Source organism: Ranitomeya imitator, chromosome 5 (assembly GCF_032444005.1).
Source record: "Ranitomeya imitator isolate aRanImi1 chromosome 5, aRanImi1.pri, whole genome shotgun sequence".
NCBI classification, from domain to species: Eukaryota; Metazoa; Chordata; class Amphibia; order Anura; family Dendrobatidae; genus Ranitomeya; species Ranitomeya imitator.
The window spans coordinates 121,415,672-121,435,498 of NC_091286.1; the positions used below are offsets into that span (position 1 = coordinate 121,415,672).

General features: G+C 41.1%; 1 protein-coding gene across 1 annotated transcript in view; it reads right to left on the reverse strand.

The window, feature by feature from the left end:
• Positions 1 to 13,516: 13,516 nt before the first annotated feature.
• TTC27 (tetratricopeptide repeat domain 27) overlaps positions 13,517 to 19,827 on the reverse strand; it is a 630,563-nt gene continuing 624,252 nt past the window's right edge. Inside the window, exon 21 of the mRNA XM_069769113.1 lies at positions 13,517 to 14,000. Coding sequence (XP_069625214.1) covers positions 13,878 to 14,000 — 123 coding nt within the window. The 3' untranslated portion in view covers positions 13,517 to 13,877. The remainder of the gene's footprint in view (positions 14,001 to 19,827) is intronic.

The following is a 19,827-nucleotide window of genomic DNA, read 5'->3' on the forward strand; positions in this document are numbered from 1 at the left end:
AAATGGGGGGTGCGTCTAATAGTCGCAATGCAGGCTTACCTAGGTGGCAGAGGTGCGGTGGCAGAGGTCCAGTGGCAGAGGTGCGGTTGCGGGGGTGTGGCGGCAGAGGAGGCGCAGTAAGCGGGGTCCCTTTCCCCGGTATGGTGATGCAGCAGGCCCGGTATGCAGCAGAGCCGGGTGAATCCTCTTGTTATCAGTGGTGGCGGCCATTTTCCGGAGGCCGCGCGTGCGCAGATGGAGCGCTCTGCTTCCCGGGGCTTCAGGAAAATGGCCGCCGCGATCTCCATCTGCGCACGCGCGGCCTCCCGCGGCCATTTTCCTGAAGCCCCGGGAGCAGAGCGCTTCATCTGCACACGCGCGGCCTCAGGAAGATGGCCGCGCCCACCGATAACAAGAGGATTCACCCGGCTCTGCTGCATACCGGGCCTGCTGCATCACCATACCGGGGAAAGGGACCCCGCTTACTGCGCCTCCTCTGCCGCCACACCCCCGCCACCGCACCTCTGCCACCTAGGTAAGCCTGCATGGTACGCCAGGGACCCCTCTCACGCCATACCTCTCACTGCACCTCCTGATCCCAGCACCTCCTGATCCCAGCACCTCCTGATCCCAGCACCTTCTCATCCCAGCACCTCCTGATCCCAGCACCTCCTGATCCCAGCACCTCCTGATCCCAGCACCTTCTCATCCCAGCACCTCCTGATCCCAGCACCTCCTGATCCCAGCACCTCCTGATCCCAGCACCTCCTGATCCCAGCACCTTCTCATCCCAGCACCTTCTCATCCCAGCACCTCCTCATCCCAGCATCACCCCACCTTGCCTCCTGTGACCCTGCTCTGCCACCGCCATAAGATACTGTAAATTCGGACAATAAGACGGACCCCCATGTTATAAAAAATCTTTTTTTCTGCAATTTTCACCCCAAATTTGGGGTGCGTCTTATGGTCCGGTGCGTCTTATAGTCCGAAAAATACGGTATATATTTGCTGAGAAGAATGTAACCATACAAATGCATAAAATATGTATGTGCTTCATAAACTCATTATCAGCTTCACATTTGCTTCCAATCATTGAGATTTTATCATGATAAACATGTAATAAAATGTAAGTAAAAATCATCCAACTTGAACAGCACTAATTACGGTAAGTAGATTTGTGTTATTTATCCTGCTTGCTCTTCCTTTTTAGATTTATTCTGGTTCATATGGTTCTGTTATGCCTTTTATTAATTTCTCCTTTCCTATGTGCTCATGAATCGCAAACCATATTATCATGTAAACTAGTTTCTTGGCCTCAGTGTATGTTTCAAGATGCCATACAAAGTCAGAAGGTTTGTTTGGAAAAAAAAGAAAAGAAGAAAAGGGTCAGTTTTATATTTTCCAGACATAGCGCCACTTTTATCCATAGGCTGTGCATGGTATTGCATTTCCAACCCATTCAGGTTAATAAATGGGTATACAGATAAACGATGGCAGGCAGGAGTCCAAAGTCGCCTTCAAATACTTCTCTCAGGAAATCCTTGATCAAGACTCAAGTTCTCACATAAGGTGAAATGTAATCCTTGGCTAAAGACATCAGTGAAAATGGAATTTGAATTTTCACATCAAATGAAGACCACCTCTGGCACCGAACTGGATGGAATGCCAGCCCACAAGGGCTTCAGGATCCAAAATACATTATTAGTCATTAGGGTCTTGACAAGTCCCACGACTTGGGAATCATGCAGTCTTGTATTGTCATTGTATTGTTTCTGTTACACTGCTATGTAATCAGTTTGCTTTTTAGAACTTTGTCCTCTCTATCTCCCTGTATCCCAATTGTGATGTAATTAATCCCTCCCTTCTTCCCCAGATAGTGTATATCATCCATCTTGCTAGCATCGTCTCTACACGGCTCTGGTTCAGAATTGTCTTTTTACCTACTGTAATTGTGCACAACTACAAGAATTCCGCTTGAAAATAAACCTTCTAGAAACTTCATTTGTGCCTTCTACAGTCAAGTTGAGCTATCTGATTAAATCACTTTGTGTGACCATTGGTACATACAGACATCCACAGAAGCGGTGTCTCAAGAGCCTCACACGTGCAGTGTAATTGCTGAGTCAGAATAGATCTGGTTCTCCTTGACAATCTCTCATATCTTCTGAATAATCTTCTGTCTAGAATGACAGTAGTTGTGTAAATGTGGCATTCTCTGTAACCAGTACATAGCCTCCTACAGCACCATTTGAGAGTCTGCATCTTAATTTATTGCCTGGGAACAGATATAATGGGTTGAGAAAATGTAAGGGCCCATGTGTGGAGGCTGTGAAGAGCTTTCACGCCATGTATAGAAAGAAGGGTATACTTGTTGAAGTTAACGTGGTCAAGTACCTCCATTAGTACAAGCAGACCACCTCTAAGAATGGTCAACATGCTACCCAGGACAAGGACAGAAAAAGCAATATGCAGATAGGGTCAATAATTTTGTATTTTAACATAGATGACAGGCAGCAGCTATGACAGCTAAGCAAGTCTCTAACCACATGAATACTGTCTGAATGAGAGTATTTTCACCCCATGCACTGTATTCCTGCCCAGTCTGATGAAGTTTTATCCCGCATTATAATATTCATATAGTATGTCCCTGCAGCCAGCCTCACTCATGTCCCCCATAGCCAGCCCCACATATGTCTCCCCTTAGCTCTGACATCAATTGTACTCACTTCTCACAGACGCGAATGCAACTGAATGTGGGGAAGAAGCAACGGCCGGAGTGTAAGACAGAGGGAGGGGGTGACAGACACCACTCACCTCCGTGCCTTCGCCCTGGCTGTCACTGTGCCGAATGTCTGCAGCCGGAGAAAAGTGCTGAGTGGCTGCAAGTATTCTGCCATGGCACTTTTTTTTGTCTTCAAAGTGTGTCCCCTTCGGGGGAGGCAGCACCCTAGGCGGGTGCCTACCCTGCCTAGCCCTCGACCCGGCTCTGGCCGGGAATGGCACTCAAAGAAAAAGCAAGCTTTTTTTTCCTCCTTCAAGACAAATCTTTTAAGCCATCATCACCTTTACGCTGTGATTTCTGTTAATGATGCCCTCTCCATTCGGATGACGCATACTGCTTCTACCTCAAGGAGCAAATTTACTTACAATGGGGTTTGTTGGGCTCAGTTGTCATGTCTGTCTATGTGAACATAGTCTTACTATTCACTGACCCACTTTAAGCAAAATTAAGAAGCTATACCTTTCTGAAGATCATATTGTCATGCTCCTGCTTCCCAGCACGTGACCGGGGGTTGCACCTGCAAGGGTTAATCTATCTTCTCTCACTCAGTCCAGCATTCAGCCTCTGTCCAATACTGCAATGGGAGCATAAATCACATGCCGACACAGACCACGCACCCCACTTCATACACGCTGCCACCACTCACCGAACACACGGGCGATGAGTCCCGGAAGAACTACGACTATATGCTAATCACCAGGATCACACACTTTAAGGCTATGGATTGTTTAGAGAAGGGTCATACTTCTTAAAGTTTTAAGCTTTAATAGAAAAGGTACAGAGCTTACAATAAAAAGGATATAAAAGTGACATACAAATATGCAAAAACAGTGATAAAATAAAAGGGAGAAAACTTACAGAAACATCGAACTTTGCAGTCTGGTATGCTGCTCCCTGAGTGGGGATGAATATGGAATGGTTCACACCAGCTTGACTGTCCCTCAGACTGTGACCCCTTTCTATGTGTAAAGGCCTAATTTATAGAGTCAACCTGGAGGTCAAATTTCTAGACCAGCCTCTCAGGTTAATATTCTAATCTTTGGTTTGTGACTGGATCCTGGCTATTTTACCAATGAATACATTATTTTTCTTTGAAGCTATTTGTGTGACCTTTCTCATAGTAAATAGTGTCATGCTGCAATTGTCATGTCTGTTCAAAAGAGTCAGAAGGTGTGAAATGTTTCCACTTGTGTGTGTTCTCAGGAAATCCCCCCTGGGGTGAGACTAGGAAGACTATCTTTTTCTCAGGATAACATAGGTGAAGACCTGCAGCCTAGAACAGATGCTAAGTTACTGCTGGTTATACATCCATACATATACATATTCCACTACACATATCTATGAGTTTTACAGTAATCTTGGCATACACAGTACTTGTGCAAAAGTTTAGACAGGCGAGGAAAAAATGCTGCGGAGTAAAAATGCTTCCCAAAATAGAAGTGTTAGTATATTTTTATCAATACACAAAATGCAGTGAAAGTGAATGAACAAAAAGAGAAATCTAAATCAAGTCAATATTTGGTGTGACCACGCTCTGACTACAAATCATTAATTTTTGGGGGCAATTTGTGCACTAAACATTCATATTATAAGTATATACTGCATGACAATAATGCAGTTTAAATTGAATGTTTGCATATATTTTAGTGCATACAGTTTTCTTCTACACTCTTTGGTTTGCATAGTGCTATGAGAATGTGGATGAGTATGAATCTCGTACTGAAAAAAAGAGTGAATAGCATTAGGGAGTATGAGGATCTGGACATAATTGACTGGAATGTAAAGTAAAAAAAAATTATTTTCGGGGTTGAGGAGAGAAAGACCATTCTTTTTTATAGGTTTTGTGTGACAGGATGGGTACTTTTTAAGCAACCTTTCAAAAAGTTGTCTCCAAAGTGACCTCCCTTTTAACCAATATTTCTGCTTTTCTGAGCATTTTGCTCCTGCACAAAAGCAAGCTGCAGAATACTTAAGGATCTTTTAGCTGTAAGTCATTAAAGCCTTGCATAATGTATCAAATGTTATCTGTACAATTTTATACTGTTATTGCATTCAAATTAAACTTTACTTCACCATTACATTAAAAGATTATACTTACAGATCTGTAGCTTTGTGATTATGCAATTCATCTACACAATGAATGCAGTTAGTATATTTGCTCACAGGTTTGAATAATCTACTTTTCAGCAGCAGCCTATTTATGAGAAAGGCATTTTGGTGAATTGTAAAAGAATGTAATGCAGGAAACTGTGAATTACCAAGACAGTCATTGAACGTCCCATATTTCTGTAATGTACTATTACAAATCTGTACCAAATCTCAAATATACAAAGTATTGAAAAAAAGGATTCAGCAATATTGAATTAATCCCTATGTTGCAAAACATAATTTACAGTGGGGAAAATAAGTATTTGATCCCTTGCTGATTTTGTAAGTTTGCCCACTGACAAAGACATGAACAGTCTATAATTTTAAGGGTAGATTAATTTTAACATTGAGAGATAGAATATCAAAAATAAAATCCAGAATATCACATTTTATAAATTATATACATTTATTTGCATTTTGCAGTGAGAAATAAGTATTTAATCCCCTGCCAACCATTAAGTGTTCTGGCTCATACAGACCAGTAGATGCTCCTAATCAACTTGTTACCTGCATTAACGACAGCTGTCTTAAATAGTCACCTTTATAAAAGACTCCTGTCCACAGACTCAATTAATCAGTCAGACTCTAATCTCTACAACATGGGCAAGACCAAAGAGCTTTATAAGGATGTCAGGGACAAGATTCATAGACCTGCACAAAGCTGGAATATGCTACAAAACCATAAGCAAGACACTGGGTGAGAAGGAGACAACTGTTGGTGCAATAGTAAGAAAATGGAAGAATACAAAATGAATGTCAATCGACATCGATCTGGGGAACCATGCAAAATCTCACCTCGTGGGGTATCCTTGATCTTGAGGAAGGGGAGAGATTGGCCTAAAACTACTTGGGGGAAACTTGTTAATGATCTCAACGCAGCTAGGACCACAGTCACCCAGAAAACCATTGCTAGCACATTACGCCGTAAAGGTTCAAAATCCTACAGTGCCCGCAAGGTCCTCCTGCCCAAGAAACCACATGTGCAGGCCCGTCTGAAGTTTGGCAATAAATTTCTGGATGACTCTGTGACTGATTGGGAGAAGGTGCTGTGGTCAGATGAGACAAAAATGGAGGTCTTTGGCATTAACTCAACTCGCCGTGTTTGGAGAAAGAGAAATGCTGCCTATGACCCAAAGAACACCATCCCCACTGTCAAACATGGAGGTGGAAACATTATGTTTTAGGGGTGTTTCTCTGCTCAGAGCACAGGACTACTTCACTGCATTAATGGGAGAATTGATGGAGCCATGTACCGTAAAAATCCTGAGTGACAACCTCCTTCCCTTCACCAGGACATTAAGAATGGGTCGCGGTTGGGTCTTCCAGCAAGACAATGGCTCAAAACATATAGCCAAGGCAACAAAGGAGTGGCTGAAAAAGAAGCACATTAAGGTCATGGAGTGGCCTAGCCAGTCTCTAGACCTTAATCGCATAGAAAACTTATGGAGGGAGTTGAATCTCCGAGTTGCCAAGCAACAGCCTCAAAATCTTAATGATTTAGAGATGATCTGCAAAGAGGAGTGGACCAATACTCCTCCTGACATGTGTGCAAACCTCATCATCAACTACAAAAAATGTCTGACTGATGTGCTTGCCAACAAGGGTTTTGCCACCAAGTATTAAGTCTTGATTGCCAGAGGGATCAAATACTTATTTCTCACTGCTAAATGCAAATAAATTTACATAATTTATACAATGTGATTACTGGATTTTATTTTTGATGTTCTATCTCTCAATGTTAAAATTAACCTACCCTTAAAATTATAGACTGTTCATGTCTTTGTCAGTGGGGAAACTTGCAAAATCAGCAAGGGATCAAATACTTATTTCCCCACTGTATAAGTATACATTTAATTAGCAAGGAGACTGAGGGATAACTATATAAATATAGACAAACTTTCTGATTAAGTTATTTATATATTTTTTAGAAATACCCTGGTTTAGGGAACGAGGGAAATAAAAGAAAAGTGCGGCATCACATTCGCTTGGAGTTTATATTCCCTTTGATTAAGTGATATGAAGGAAATATGTGTAGGTGATTCTATAGTGCAAATGTATATTTCACTTTATTTAAAGTGGAGATTCACCATTCAAATGCATTTTTTTTTAACTTAAATATGTCAAAATTGCTGCTTTGACATGTACAGTTCAAACTAGAAGTTTACATACACTATATATATAAAGACATATGCAAGTTTTTCTCAATTTCTCACATGAAATCAAAATAAACCTTTCCCATCAATTAGGATTACCATAATTATTAACATTTGCCAAATACCAGAATAATGAGAGAATGTTTTAAGGCATTTTTATTACTTACTGCAAAGTCAAAAGTTTACGTACACTAAGATTACTGTGCCTTTAAACAACTGTGGACTGCCCATATGATGATGTCATGTGTTTGGAAGCTTCTAACTAGAGACACACCTGTGAATGTATTTTAATACACACCTGAAATAAAATGCTTCTTTATGTAGCATCATGGAAAAGTCTAAAGAAATCAGCCAATATATCAGGAAGAGAATTGTGAACAAGTCGGGCTCATCCTTGGGTACAATTTCAAGTTACCTAAAAGGTGCCTTATTCATCTGTACAAACAATTATATACAAGTACAAACAAGATGGGAATGTCCAGCCATCATACCGCTCAGGCAGGAGACAGGTTCTGTGTCCTAGAGAGGAACAGGCATTGGTCTGACTTGTGCATATCAACCCAAAGACCAAAGCAAAAGACCTTGTGAAGATGATGGCAGAAGCTGGTAAGATTGTGTCAATATCCACAGTGAAATGAGTACTGTATCAACATGGGTTGAAAGGCCACTCTGAAAGGAAGCATCCATTACTTCAAAAGAAACATAAAAAAAGCAGATTAATGTTTGCAAATGCACATAGGAACAAAGACCTTAATTTTTTGAGACATGTCCTGTGGTCTAATGAAATTAAAATTGAACTTTTTGGGCATATTGACCATCGTTACATTTGGAGGAAAAAAGGAGAAGCTTGGAAGCCTAAGAACACCATCCCAACTGTGAAACATGGGGGTGGTAGCATCATGTTGTGGGGTTGTTTTCCTGCAGTAGGGACTGGTGCACTTCACAAAAAATGACATCATGAGAAAAGAAGATTATGTGGCAATACTGAAGCAACATCTCAACACATCAGCCAGGAATTTAAAGCTTGTGCGAAAATGGGTCTTCCAAATGGACAACGACCCAAAGCATAGTGTCAAAAAGGTAACAAAGTGGCTTAAGAATAATAAAGTTGATGTTTTGGAGTGTCCATCATAAGGCCGTAATCTGAAACCTATTGAAAATTTATAGGCAAAGCTGAAAAGGCAAGTGCGAGCAAGGCTACCTACAAACATGGATCAGTTATACCAGTTTTGTCAGGAGGAATAGGCCCAAATTCCGACCAACTATTGTGAGAAGCTTGTGGAACGATATCCCAAACATTTTACCCAAGTCATTCAGTTTAAGGGCAATGGTACCAAATACTAATGAAAAGCAGTAAGTAATAAAAATGCCTTAAAACATTCTCTCTTCTGACTTTTGGAAAATATGAATAATTATGGTAATCCTAATTGACCTAAAACGGGAAAGGTTTTGTCACGACTCAGCTGTATAGTGACCTGGGACCAGGGGCTACTTTCGCAGCCCTAAAACAAGGGGGTGCCCTAGCTTGTCTTGTTCCCCGGGATACTTCAGATGATGAAGACGCCGGCGTCTCCACCCTTGCCTTATTTCCATAGATAGCCCTTCATCTGTCCCCTTCCACCACCCAGAGAAGAGGGAGTGCTACTGTGCATAGCACTACACCAACCCGACAAACAGGGCAACAAAGACAAGGGGAAACTGAAAACTTCACACACACAAAATATTCTCTCACCTATAACAGAGGGATCCACCAGGGTGTGCAGGAAGGGGAAGAAAGCAAAACAGGGAATGATAAGGGATTATCAAGTGTACAAACCAAACAACAGTCGCCTATAACTCCTCCAGCATTTCTTCTCATACCAACTTCTCTCCCTCCTTTTGTCATGCAGCAAGAGCTAACTCTGACAAGGACTTCGTAATAGAGCCCAGATTTTATAGGAAAAAGGTGTGGTTAACAGAGCACAGCTGAGAACAGAGATTTCCAACATGGCTGATTGACCCCTGTTCTGCTGGAAGAAATAAACACGTTTAATAAACTGGAGAAGTGCTTCTTCTCAGTAGCAGAAACAAGACGCTGCGGTCTTCTGGCTCCGCTCTGTTGCGGTAACCCCATGACAGGTTTATTCTGATTTCATGTCAGATATTGAGAAAAACATGCATATGTGTCTTTTTATATAGTGTCTGTAAATGTCTAGTTTCAACTGTAATATTGATAACATTCTGGTTGTCTTATGCGACCACTAAATAGAGTGTACTGCATACTGTTTATCCATTGAACTCGATAATAAAAAAGTATGCTGTAAAACTAAGTTACCCCTAGTGTTAGCTGTAAAGATCCAAAGTGAAGTCTAAGTGATAACATTTCTCCTTGTGGAGAGTGGCAAATCTGACATGCCAGTGCAAGGAGACTTCTAGGCCATGCAATGCTCCTCAGGGAAATTAAATATGATAATTGTCTCTTCAGCGAGGAAGAGGACTTCAACTCTAGTGCCACCTATTGGAACCAGAAATCCTACAAGTCAATATCGACCCTTAAACATATGACTTAAGATAAAAGCCAAATCAGAATGTCAATTTGCAGACATTTGTTTCGAGGTGTCGCCTCACCTCAGTGCATCTGATTTGACTGTATGAGAGGCCTCTGAGGGTCTAAGGGGTAATGTTTCTCCTTGTGGAGTGTTTGAGTCCTCTTCCTATCTGAAGGGACAATTTGCAGATCTAAAGTGAAAAAAACGCAATCTGATGAATTTGCGCTGTTGCTCAGTGTAACCTGTCGCAACAAGTGAATACTAGAAGCAATTTTGAGGACTTTGTGACCAAATAGTAGTGACATGGCCCCACTCAGCATAAATGCTTGCAATTAAATTTTCTTGAGACAAAGCGCTTGTAAAACCACTATGCATTTCGAAACAGGACCGGCTCTTTCCTCAGGTGCATACACCGTTGAGACCAGTCACACCAAGCTACAGTGTCATATCAGCAGACCATGCTTTTTCACGGTACTGGTCAGCTCAACCATATACAATTGCTTCCAACTGTGAGCACTTAGTGCAACAATATGAGGTTTATTTCTCATTTACCAATGTGCAGATACCCGTTTTCTTTTAGAGATCAAGCGGAAGCTATAAGCAGTCAGAATTTCATCTTTTAAAGGGAACCTGTGTGCTGCCCAGACAGCCACCATGTCTCTAAAGCATCCTATTTTTACATTTTAATAAGCTCCTTCTTGTTCTTTAGTGATTTCTCTATAATTGTAAAATCAACTTTTAATTCGTGCATGAGTTATGCAAATCTGTGAGGACGTTTATTTTACCCGGAATAGTTCTCCCAATTTGTAAGCACACACCCCCAACTCCTCCGCGACGTAAGCAACATGATGTGTAAAAGCGACATTGCACTCAACTCTTGGTGAATCTCATTCTGCCTAAAGGGGAATGTGTAATAAAGCTAAGTAGATGGCCCCTGGGTTCATCAGCACACGTTGCATGCGCAGGGAGTAAAAACATCACACATATGCGCAAAATTTCCAAATATCTGACAGTAGTGACATCACTCTTGCAAATCATGTGTCACGCCGTAAGCGGCGTTAAAGGGGCAGGATGGCGTACTGGGACCCGCACCTGTCCCTACCACTTTAATGGGGCCCTGGCTTTCCCTTATCTCGGGGGTACCTATGATGGTTAGGAGGCCCGAGCCGCCAGCGTATCCCTGTCTCCTGTGCAGGCCCTATCAGTGGCCCCCTCTCCCCCCAAAGGAGGTGGACTGCACCAGTGTAATAATACAACAAATAACAGGGTAAACAGACAAGGTAACTGAAAGTCTCAACCTCACCAAATGCTCACACAACCACAGAGGAAACACAGAGAAGGGAAGAGAAGGAATAAACTAGGAAGGAAAACAGGTTAAACATGCAACCAAAACCGCAGACACCAATCTCTGTAAATAAACCTCCAACACCAACACTATGCTCCTTCAACCTCCAAGCCAGGCAGTAGAACTGATCACTGACAATAGTTGAAGTCAGGACTGGGTCTAAATAGAGGATCAGATTACAAAATCCACTTCAGCTGAGAGAGACCCAGCTCTCAGCAACTCAGCAATAAGGTTAACTCCTGCACTGCTGGCACAAAGCAGTCAGGTCAGAATATAGGTGAAGAGCTTCTGTTCACTGTGTGTGAACGAGGCCCAGAGCGCTGCGGTTCTCTGGAACCTCTCTGTCGCGGTAGCCCCGTGACATCATGTTACTCATGTCCCAGGTGACATGCTTTCAAGATGGGGAGGGGGCAGGGAGGATTATTCTGGGGGAATCCTCACCCCATCACACTCATCCACACAGATTTACACAAGTGCGGATTAAAACTTAATTTCACAATCACTAATAATAAGCTTATCAAAATGTAAAATAAGGTGCAGGACAAACAAGATGGCAGTTTAGAGAGGTTCCCTTTAACTCTGTCTGTGCAGGGTATTTGGAGCTTTGTATCAGTGCCTGAAAAATGAATCTCCAACTTCTATAAAGTTCCCAAAAAAATAATAATAAAAAAATAATCAGCTAATATAACGACATTCATGTTGGTATTTGAAAAAAATGGATACAAATTATGTTGGGCAAATGCGACACCACGTACTGTGGTAACAAATATTCTGAAATGTAAATTGAAATTGTCTACTAAAGATGCATTCATCTGGCAGCCGTTACAGTAAGACTTTCACGCTGTAGTTTCCTAGTCACTTAGGAAGATTTATCTAAGGAGATTAGTAAGACTAGCCTAGTGTAAGCTTTTGGGAAGTACATTATTGAGCTCTCCAGGCTTTAACCTTCTGTTCTACAAAGAACACACACTTTCTAGGAAACATTGTTTCACAATATCATCTTCTACATTCATATGTAGGAATATAAAGTGCTGTGCATATTAATGGAAGCGGATTTAACCACTGTGGTGTCCACGCTTTCACCTTCGGATCTGAAATTTCTGGCAGTTTAAAGGTCTTCATAGTGAGGAAATAAGACCACCAACAGTGGAACATGAGGTATCAAAATGAAGCCTAAATATTAACCACTAACATGGTGTTGGGAGACTGTAAGTGTAAAGGAACTGCTGAATATTCAAGACCACAGATTACAATTGTCAAAAAAACAAACAAACAATTGTATTAAATATCAAGACTTTCTATAAAATTCCAATAATTCAAGATTTAAAGAATAAGATTAACTGGCTACTAAATTTCATACATCAATAGGTTCCACAGAGTAGATCTACAAGGAAACCTCAGAGTAGGGACCAGAAAGAAGGTGGTCAAGCTCCTTGTCTTGCTTCAAGAAAGTGTGAAAAATGCTTACTCATAGGTTCATTGATCAGTAATCTTAATATTGCTCTTGAAATGTTCATTGCCGAATCGCATAAGAACTTGTGAGATTTGTACAGTACGATCTACATAATGGCTAATACTCTGCAGCCCAGAACAGGGAATGGGGAGAAGCAGCATGTTACCGCATATATCACTATTATTGATGCCCTGGGGCATTTGGAATAGCAGCAGGACATCATTTACCCTTGTCCGCTATATGCCCCTCAGGTCAGACTTCACAGTGAACAACCTAACACAGTCGCTAACAAACTACTGAAAAGAAAATTCTTTGTGGTTATGGGTTATCACATACTGTATAGTTTACACACGGGGTGACTTACAAACACTGAAAGTGTCAATGAAGATAACACATGGTAGGATAGAACGCAAAAACAGAATTGACCTGGGCCATTGGTTTATGAAAAAGTGGCCATTTACAGGGTTTAACACTTTAAGGAATACTAAATTGATTGAAGTATATTATCATTCTATTGTAATACTATTATATGAAAATAAACACTGTGTGAGCGTCAATGCATCTTATTTCTGAGAACAAAACCCCCAGTTTATTATAAAAATGATAAAAATGTACTTAGAAATTAAGAAAAAGTTTTGCTTCAATGTTTTGTAATGGTTAATGACAAGCTGCGGACTTCCCAAGCCCCAAACATAATCCAAAAATGCAAACCCCTCACTGTTAGAGGGAAATATGTACGAAGACAAGATGAGTATGACTTTTTCCACCTACAGGGGATTTAATGGAGCAGTAAAGTAACCATTGGACATCAGAAATAAGGGGAAAGGCTCCGACCTACACCAAGAATTAGATATTCACAGGCTACATATACCCAAGGACTGGGCTCTGTGTTCGGAATCGTCCAAGGAATTGTTCACCGTGCAAGTGTTCTCTATATAAAAACATAAGTAACTGTACCTTACATTTTTCTTTCAATTCATCTTTTTACCTGTTCAAAATTTCAGTTGTGTTCCATTTATTAATATAGAAAGCCCAGTCGGTTCTGTCCCATGACAGCTGTCTGTCGTACTCTCTATGTAGCACCGATAACAGAAGTTGCTATGAATTAATGACAGTCCAAAGTTTTGTTAAATGAAATACATTATTCTTTATTAGCCCTCTGTGGCTCCATATTTTAAGCACTCAAAATCCGAAATGTTATCCTAGCCTATGCCATAGAAAGAACATTTGAAGCTTTCCCAGCTATCAGCAGTTTCTTTCAGTGAACTCCGGCCAATTACTTGATGCACTCATGTAAAACTAATCCCAAATAAGTGCCTTATAAATAATAAAATTGTAGTCATTCCAGGGTGTCCAAAACTATTACATATAGGGCAAACACATGACTCTCAAGCAGATTACAGATCTGTGTGAATAAGAGGCAGAAATACCAAGGTTCTTATAAAGAAAACATGTATTATACAATAGGCTTCCTTGTCCTGAAGTTCGCTCAGTATTGATTCCGCAGCCGATTACTGCTCTCTTGCATCTCTGTGATAAGACTGTCCATTTCTTTCACTTCATCGGATAATTCTGCAGATACTTCACCAGTTGCCACATCTGTGAAAAGTTGCTGAAAGGACATCGTAAAGATATGAAAAGGTCAAAATTCAGGAGGTTAATGTAGACATGTGACATTTAAGTCTTAAGAAGTCTAAAAAATAATCTACAAGAATACAATAAAGGATCATCAAAATGGATTTCTCAATAATAATAATCATAATGTAACATTTTCCTTTATGGTGGGGAAATAAAAAACATGTAATAGATATCAATGTATGGGAATTAAGGTACGTCAAAGCACACGATTGACAATTTATAACTGTAAATTCATTGTGACTTAAAGGGGTATTCTCAGATTCAAGATTCTATATATGTAGTAGGTGTAATAATAATAATATTAGCAAATACCTCCAATTAGAAATGTAGAATAGTTTTTCTAATTCACTGTGTTTCTTTTTTCATGTGCAGACATTACAGGATGTTAGGTATCCTTGGTTACAACCACTCATATTGTGACAGTTAGCTAGTTGCTAGTGGTCGTAACCACAGATACCCAAGGTCATGGAATGCCTGTACATGAGGAACAATTTCACTGCGGTGAATTTCAACTGCAGTGAACTCGCCTCTGCACCATGCGACTTTCTCACGGCACTAGCAGGGATCTCACAGAGGTCACCACAGTTCAGCCCGGCTGGGAACACAGCCTCAGTGACGTCACCGCTAGTCACTGAGGCTGCGCTCGCAGCAGCTCATTCACCAGTGGTTCTCAGCCTGGACGGTCGCATCTTACCACCGTCCAGGTTGAAAACTATTTCTTTCCCAGACATGTATTACAGCGTGGGACAGAACGAAGGACAGGTATGGTATATTGTTGTTTTTTTTATTTTAGTTTTATTACAGGAGAACGAGAGCTTTAGTGGCGAGGTTGTAAGTATGGTTTAAGATTATTAAAAGAGTCTGTGTCATTTTTTCAATTAAAGGACTTATTCTTGGTGTGTGTGTTTTTATACAATTTGACTATGGGGTTGGTAATGGATAGGTGTCTTATAAACGCCTCCCCATTACTAACCCATGGGCTTGATGTCACCAGACAATAAAAAGGTGACATCAGCCCCACAAATATGAATCCCACTTGCCACCATTACAGGGAAACTGGGAAGAGCCGAGCAAAGCGCCAGTATTGGCGCATCTAATAGTTGTGCCTTTTCTGGGCAGCAGCAGGCTGCTATTTTTAGCATATTGATATTGAAACCAGCCCCAGTTGTTAGCTTTATCAAGGCTGGTTGTCAAAATGGGGGAACCCCACGTTGTTTTTTTAAATTATTTATTTAAATAATTAAAAATCAGCATGGGGACCCCTCTATTCCTGATAACCAACCTTGCTAACGCTGACAGCTGAGGGTTGCAGCCCCCAAGCTGTCACTTGTGCCTGGCTGGTTATCAAAAATAGGGGGGAACCCATGCAGTTTTTTTTTTATTATTTATTTACAGGGCAGGAGCGGCGGAAGAATACCCCTATCATCAGCTCCTGCTCTTACTGTTATAAGCGGCAGCAAGTGTTAGCTGATGGGAGCTGTGGTCCCATCAGCTGACACCAGTGACCGTAGGTAACCTCGATGATGTGAACGCCGGTCACAGACATGCGCTCCCAGCAGCTCAGTCACTAGTGGTTCTTATTCTGGACGATCGCGTCTTGGCGCCGTCCAGGTTGAAAACTATTAATCCCCCAGACATGGATTACGGTGTGGGACAGAACGACAAACAGGTATAGTATATTGTTGTTTTTTTCTTTTATTTTTATTACAGGAGAACGAGGGCTTCGGTGGAATAGGCATTGGGTGAATATAACTGTGTTTGTTATTTTTAAATAAAATAGAAAACTGCGTTTAATCTTTTTTCTAATAAAGGATTTTATTCTGGCTGTGTCTTTATTTACCATGTAACTATAGGATTGGTAATGGATAGGTGTCTTATAGACACGTCTCCATTACTAAGCCGTGGGTTTGATGTCACCTGACAATACAAAGGTGACATCAACCCCACAAATATGAACCCCATTTGCCACTGCTACAGGGCAAGTGGGAAGATCCGGGCAAAGCGCCAGAATTGGCGCATCTAATAAATGCACCTTTTCTGGGCAGCTGTGGGCTGCTATTTTTAGGCTGGGGCCTATATCCATGGCCCCTTACCAGCCTGAGAATACCAGCCCCAGCTGTCTGCATTAGCAAGGCTGGTTTTCAAAAATAGGGGGGACCCCACGCTGTTTTTTAAAAAATTATTTATTTAAATAATTAAAAATACGGCATGGGGACCCCTCTATTCTTGATAAACAACCTTGCTGAAGCTGACAGCTGAGGGTTGCAGCCCCCAGCTGTGAGTTTTGCCTGGCTGGTTATCAAAAATACAGGGGAACCAACGCAGGTTTTTCTTTTAATTATTTATGTACAGCGCAGGAGTGGCTGATAAATACTCCCATCTGCTGCTCCTGCTCTCACTGTTATTAGCGGCAGGAAGTGTTAGCTCATGGGAGCTGTGGTTTCATCAGCTGACACCAGTGACCGGAGGTAAACTTTAAGGGTAGGTTAATTTAAAGATTGAGAGATAGAATATCAAACATAAAATTAAGAAAATCACATTGTATAAATTATATAAATTTATTTGCATTTTGCAGTGAGAAATAAGTATTTGATCCCCTACCAACCATTAAGAGTTCTGGCTCCTACATACCAGTTAGTTGCTCCTTATCAACTCGTTACCTGCATTAAAGACAGCTGTCTTACATAGTCACCTTTATTAAAGACTCCTGTCCACAGACTCAATCAGTCAGACTATAGCCTCTACAACATGGGCAAGACCAAAGACCTTTATAAAGATGTCAGGGACAAGATCATAGACCTGTACAAAGCTGGAATGGGCTACAAAACCATAAGTAAAGACGCTGTGTGAGAAGGAGATAACTGTTGGTGCAATAGCAAGAAAATGGAAGAAATACAAAATTGGCTGTCAATCGACATCGATCTCGGGCACCATGCAAAATCTGATCTCCTGGAGTATCCTTGATCATGAGGAAGGTGAGAAATCAGCCTAAAACTACACGAGGGGAACTTGTTAATGATCTCAAGGTAGCTGGGACAACAGTCACCACGAAAACCACTGGCAACACATTATGCCACAAAGGTTTAAAATACTGCAGTGCCCGCCAGGTCCCCTGCTCAATAAGGGACATGTGCAGGCCCGTCTGAAGTTTGCCAATGAACACCTGGATGATTCTGTGAGTGGTTGCAAGAAGGTGTTGTGGTCAGATGAGACAAAAATTGAGGTCTTTGGCATGAAGTCAATTCGCCGTGTTTGGAGCAAGAGAAATGCTGCCTATGACACAAAGAAAACCGTCCCTACTGTCAAGCGTGGAGTTGGAAACATTATATTTTGGGGGTGTTTCACTACTAAGGGAACAGGACAACTTCACCACATCAATGGGAGAATGGATGGAGCCATGTACCGTAAAATCCTGAGTGATAATCTCCTTCCCTCCGCCAGGACATTAAAAATGGGTCGTGACTGGGTCTTTCAGCAAGACAATTACCCAAAACGTACAGCAAAGGCAACAAAGGAGTGACTCAAAAAGAAGCACATTAAGGTCATGGAGTGGCCTAGCCAGTCTAGAGACTTTAATCCCATAGAAAACATATGGAGAAAGTTGAAGCTCCGAGTTGCTAAGCGACAGCCTCAAAATCTTAATGACTTAGAGATGATCTGTAAAGAGGAGTGGACCAAAATTCCTCCTGACATGTGCGCAAACCTCATCATCAACTACAAAAAACGTCTGACTGCTGTGCTTGTCAACAAGGGTTTTGCCACCAAGTATAAGTCTTGTTTCCCAGAGGGATCAAATACTTATTTCTCACTGCAAAATGCAAATAAATTAATATAATATATACAATGTGATTTTGTGGTTTTTATTTTTATACCCTATTTCTCAATCTTAAAATGAACCTACCCTTAAAATTATAGACTGTGTCTTTGTCAGTGGGCAAACTTACAAAATCAGCAAGGGATCAAATAATTACTTCCTTCACTTCATATGTTCTTTTTTAAAGTACACGGTCTCATATAACACATTTAAAATATTTTATTAGGAATTACATAAAAAATATTGCAGCATCATCAGTGCATCTTCATCACCATCAATTTTATTAAAAAGGAGGTAAACATTTTTTGGGGGGCTGTTCATAAACAAATTTTCTATCACTAAGGTGGTTCCACACTGGAGCTTCCTTTCATATGGTTTCAATTATTATTGGATATTACATTATTTCTTTACTATGATGTTAATAGGTTACAAGATTGTCCTAGTATTATATTAATCAATGTGGGTGGAAAGAGGGATGAGCATCCATCATTATGCGGAAGATGAAAGTCTTCACTGAGGTTTTATTTTAACTGAAGACAAACGTATTCAGGAAGGAACGTCTGGCTCTAAGTAGCCTGACCGCTGTGGATGTTTTCCTTTTTCCTTCCTCTTGTTATGGAGAACATCAAGGACCACTCAGAAGTCAGACATAAACCACTCTTTTTTATACTATGTCACTAAGGTCATTTGCTGATGTATAAATTATATAGGGGTGTGAAGATAGGGGAAGGGAACTCAAATTGTAATCACTAACTATTCCTAATCTGGCACTGACCCACCACGGAAATGTTCAACTATTTCCATAAGCTTCTGTTTCTTTAGTTTTCAAAGAAGATATTTAGGATATGTGATTAGTAAAAAAAATTTGTGTCACCAAAAAAAACGCAGAGCTCGGCAGTAGTACTCTCATTCTAGGTACAGCTAGCCCCTCTAAAATTTACAAAAGCATGGAAAGGGTTTAGTGTGAATATTTAAGATGGCATTATATTAGCAAACATCATGGTGTCCCTCATCCATCACTCTTAAAGGGAACATGTCACCCCTAAAATGGAAGTTGAGCTAAGCCCACTGCCATCAAGGGCTTATCTACAGCATTCTGTAATGCTGTAGATAAGCCCCCGATGTAACCTGAAAGATGAGAAAAAGAGGTTAGATAATACTCACCTGGGTGGGTGGTCCGATCTGATGGGCGTCGCGATCCGGGGCCTCCCATCTTCATAGGATGACGTCCTCTTCTTGTCTTCACGCTGCGGCTCCAGCAGGGCAGACAAAGTACACCTGCGCTGGTGCCGCAATGTGAATACAAGAAGAGGACGTCATTGTAAGAAGATGGGAGGTCCCGGACCGAACCGCGACGCCCATAGGACCGGACCGCAGCGGGACCGCCCCTGGGTGAGTATAATCTAACCTCTTTTTCTCATCTTTCAAGATACATCGGGAGCATTACAGAATGCTGTAGATAAGCCCTGATGCCGGTGGGCTTAGCTCAACTTCCATTTTGGGGGTGACAGGTTCCCTTTAAATCCTTCTTTTAGTATTGTTACTTCTTTAAAATACCATCAGAAGAAAAGAAGTCCAGGTCAGATTTTCCTCTTCTCTTATTCCCACTGCTCCTCTTAGTTTTCAGTTTTTTGTTTTTTAAAAAAATTCCAACATAGAGTTCCAGAGATTGTGCATTTTTATTTAGTCCTAATTTTTATGGACGTACCAAGGGGTTGTATCTCACAGTAATAATGTAGAGCAGCCTAAAGGCACGCCCCAGAGAATCCTGCGAAGAACCTCTTGGTAAAGAACATACCGTAAATATTTGCACTAAATAAAAAGGCCCATATCTCTGGAACCATAAGGCAGACTTAAAAGGAATCTGTCACTACAATCGACCTATCTAAACTATTTATATAGGCAAACGGGTAATAGACTGCTGAAAAAAGTAATACCTGTATCATCAATCCGACTGCTGTCGCTTCTTTTTTTGTGTTTTGCCCTT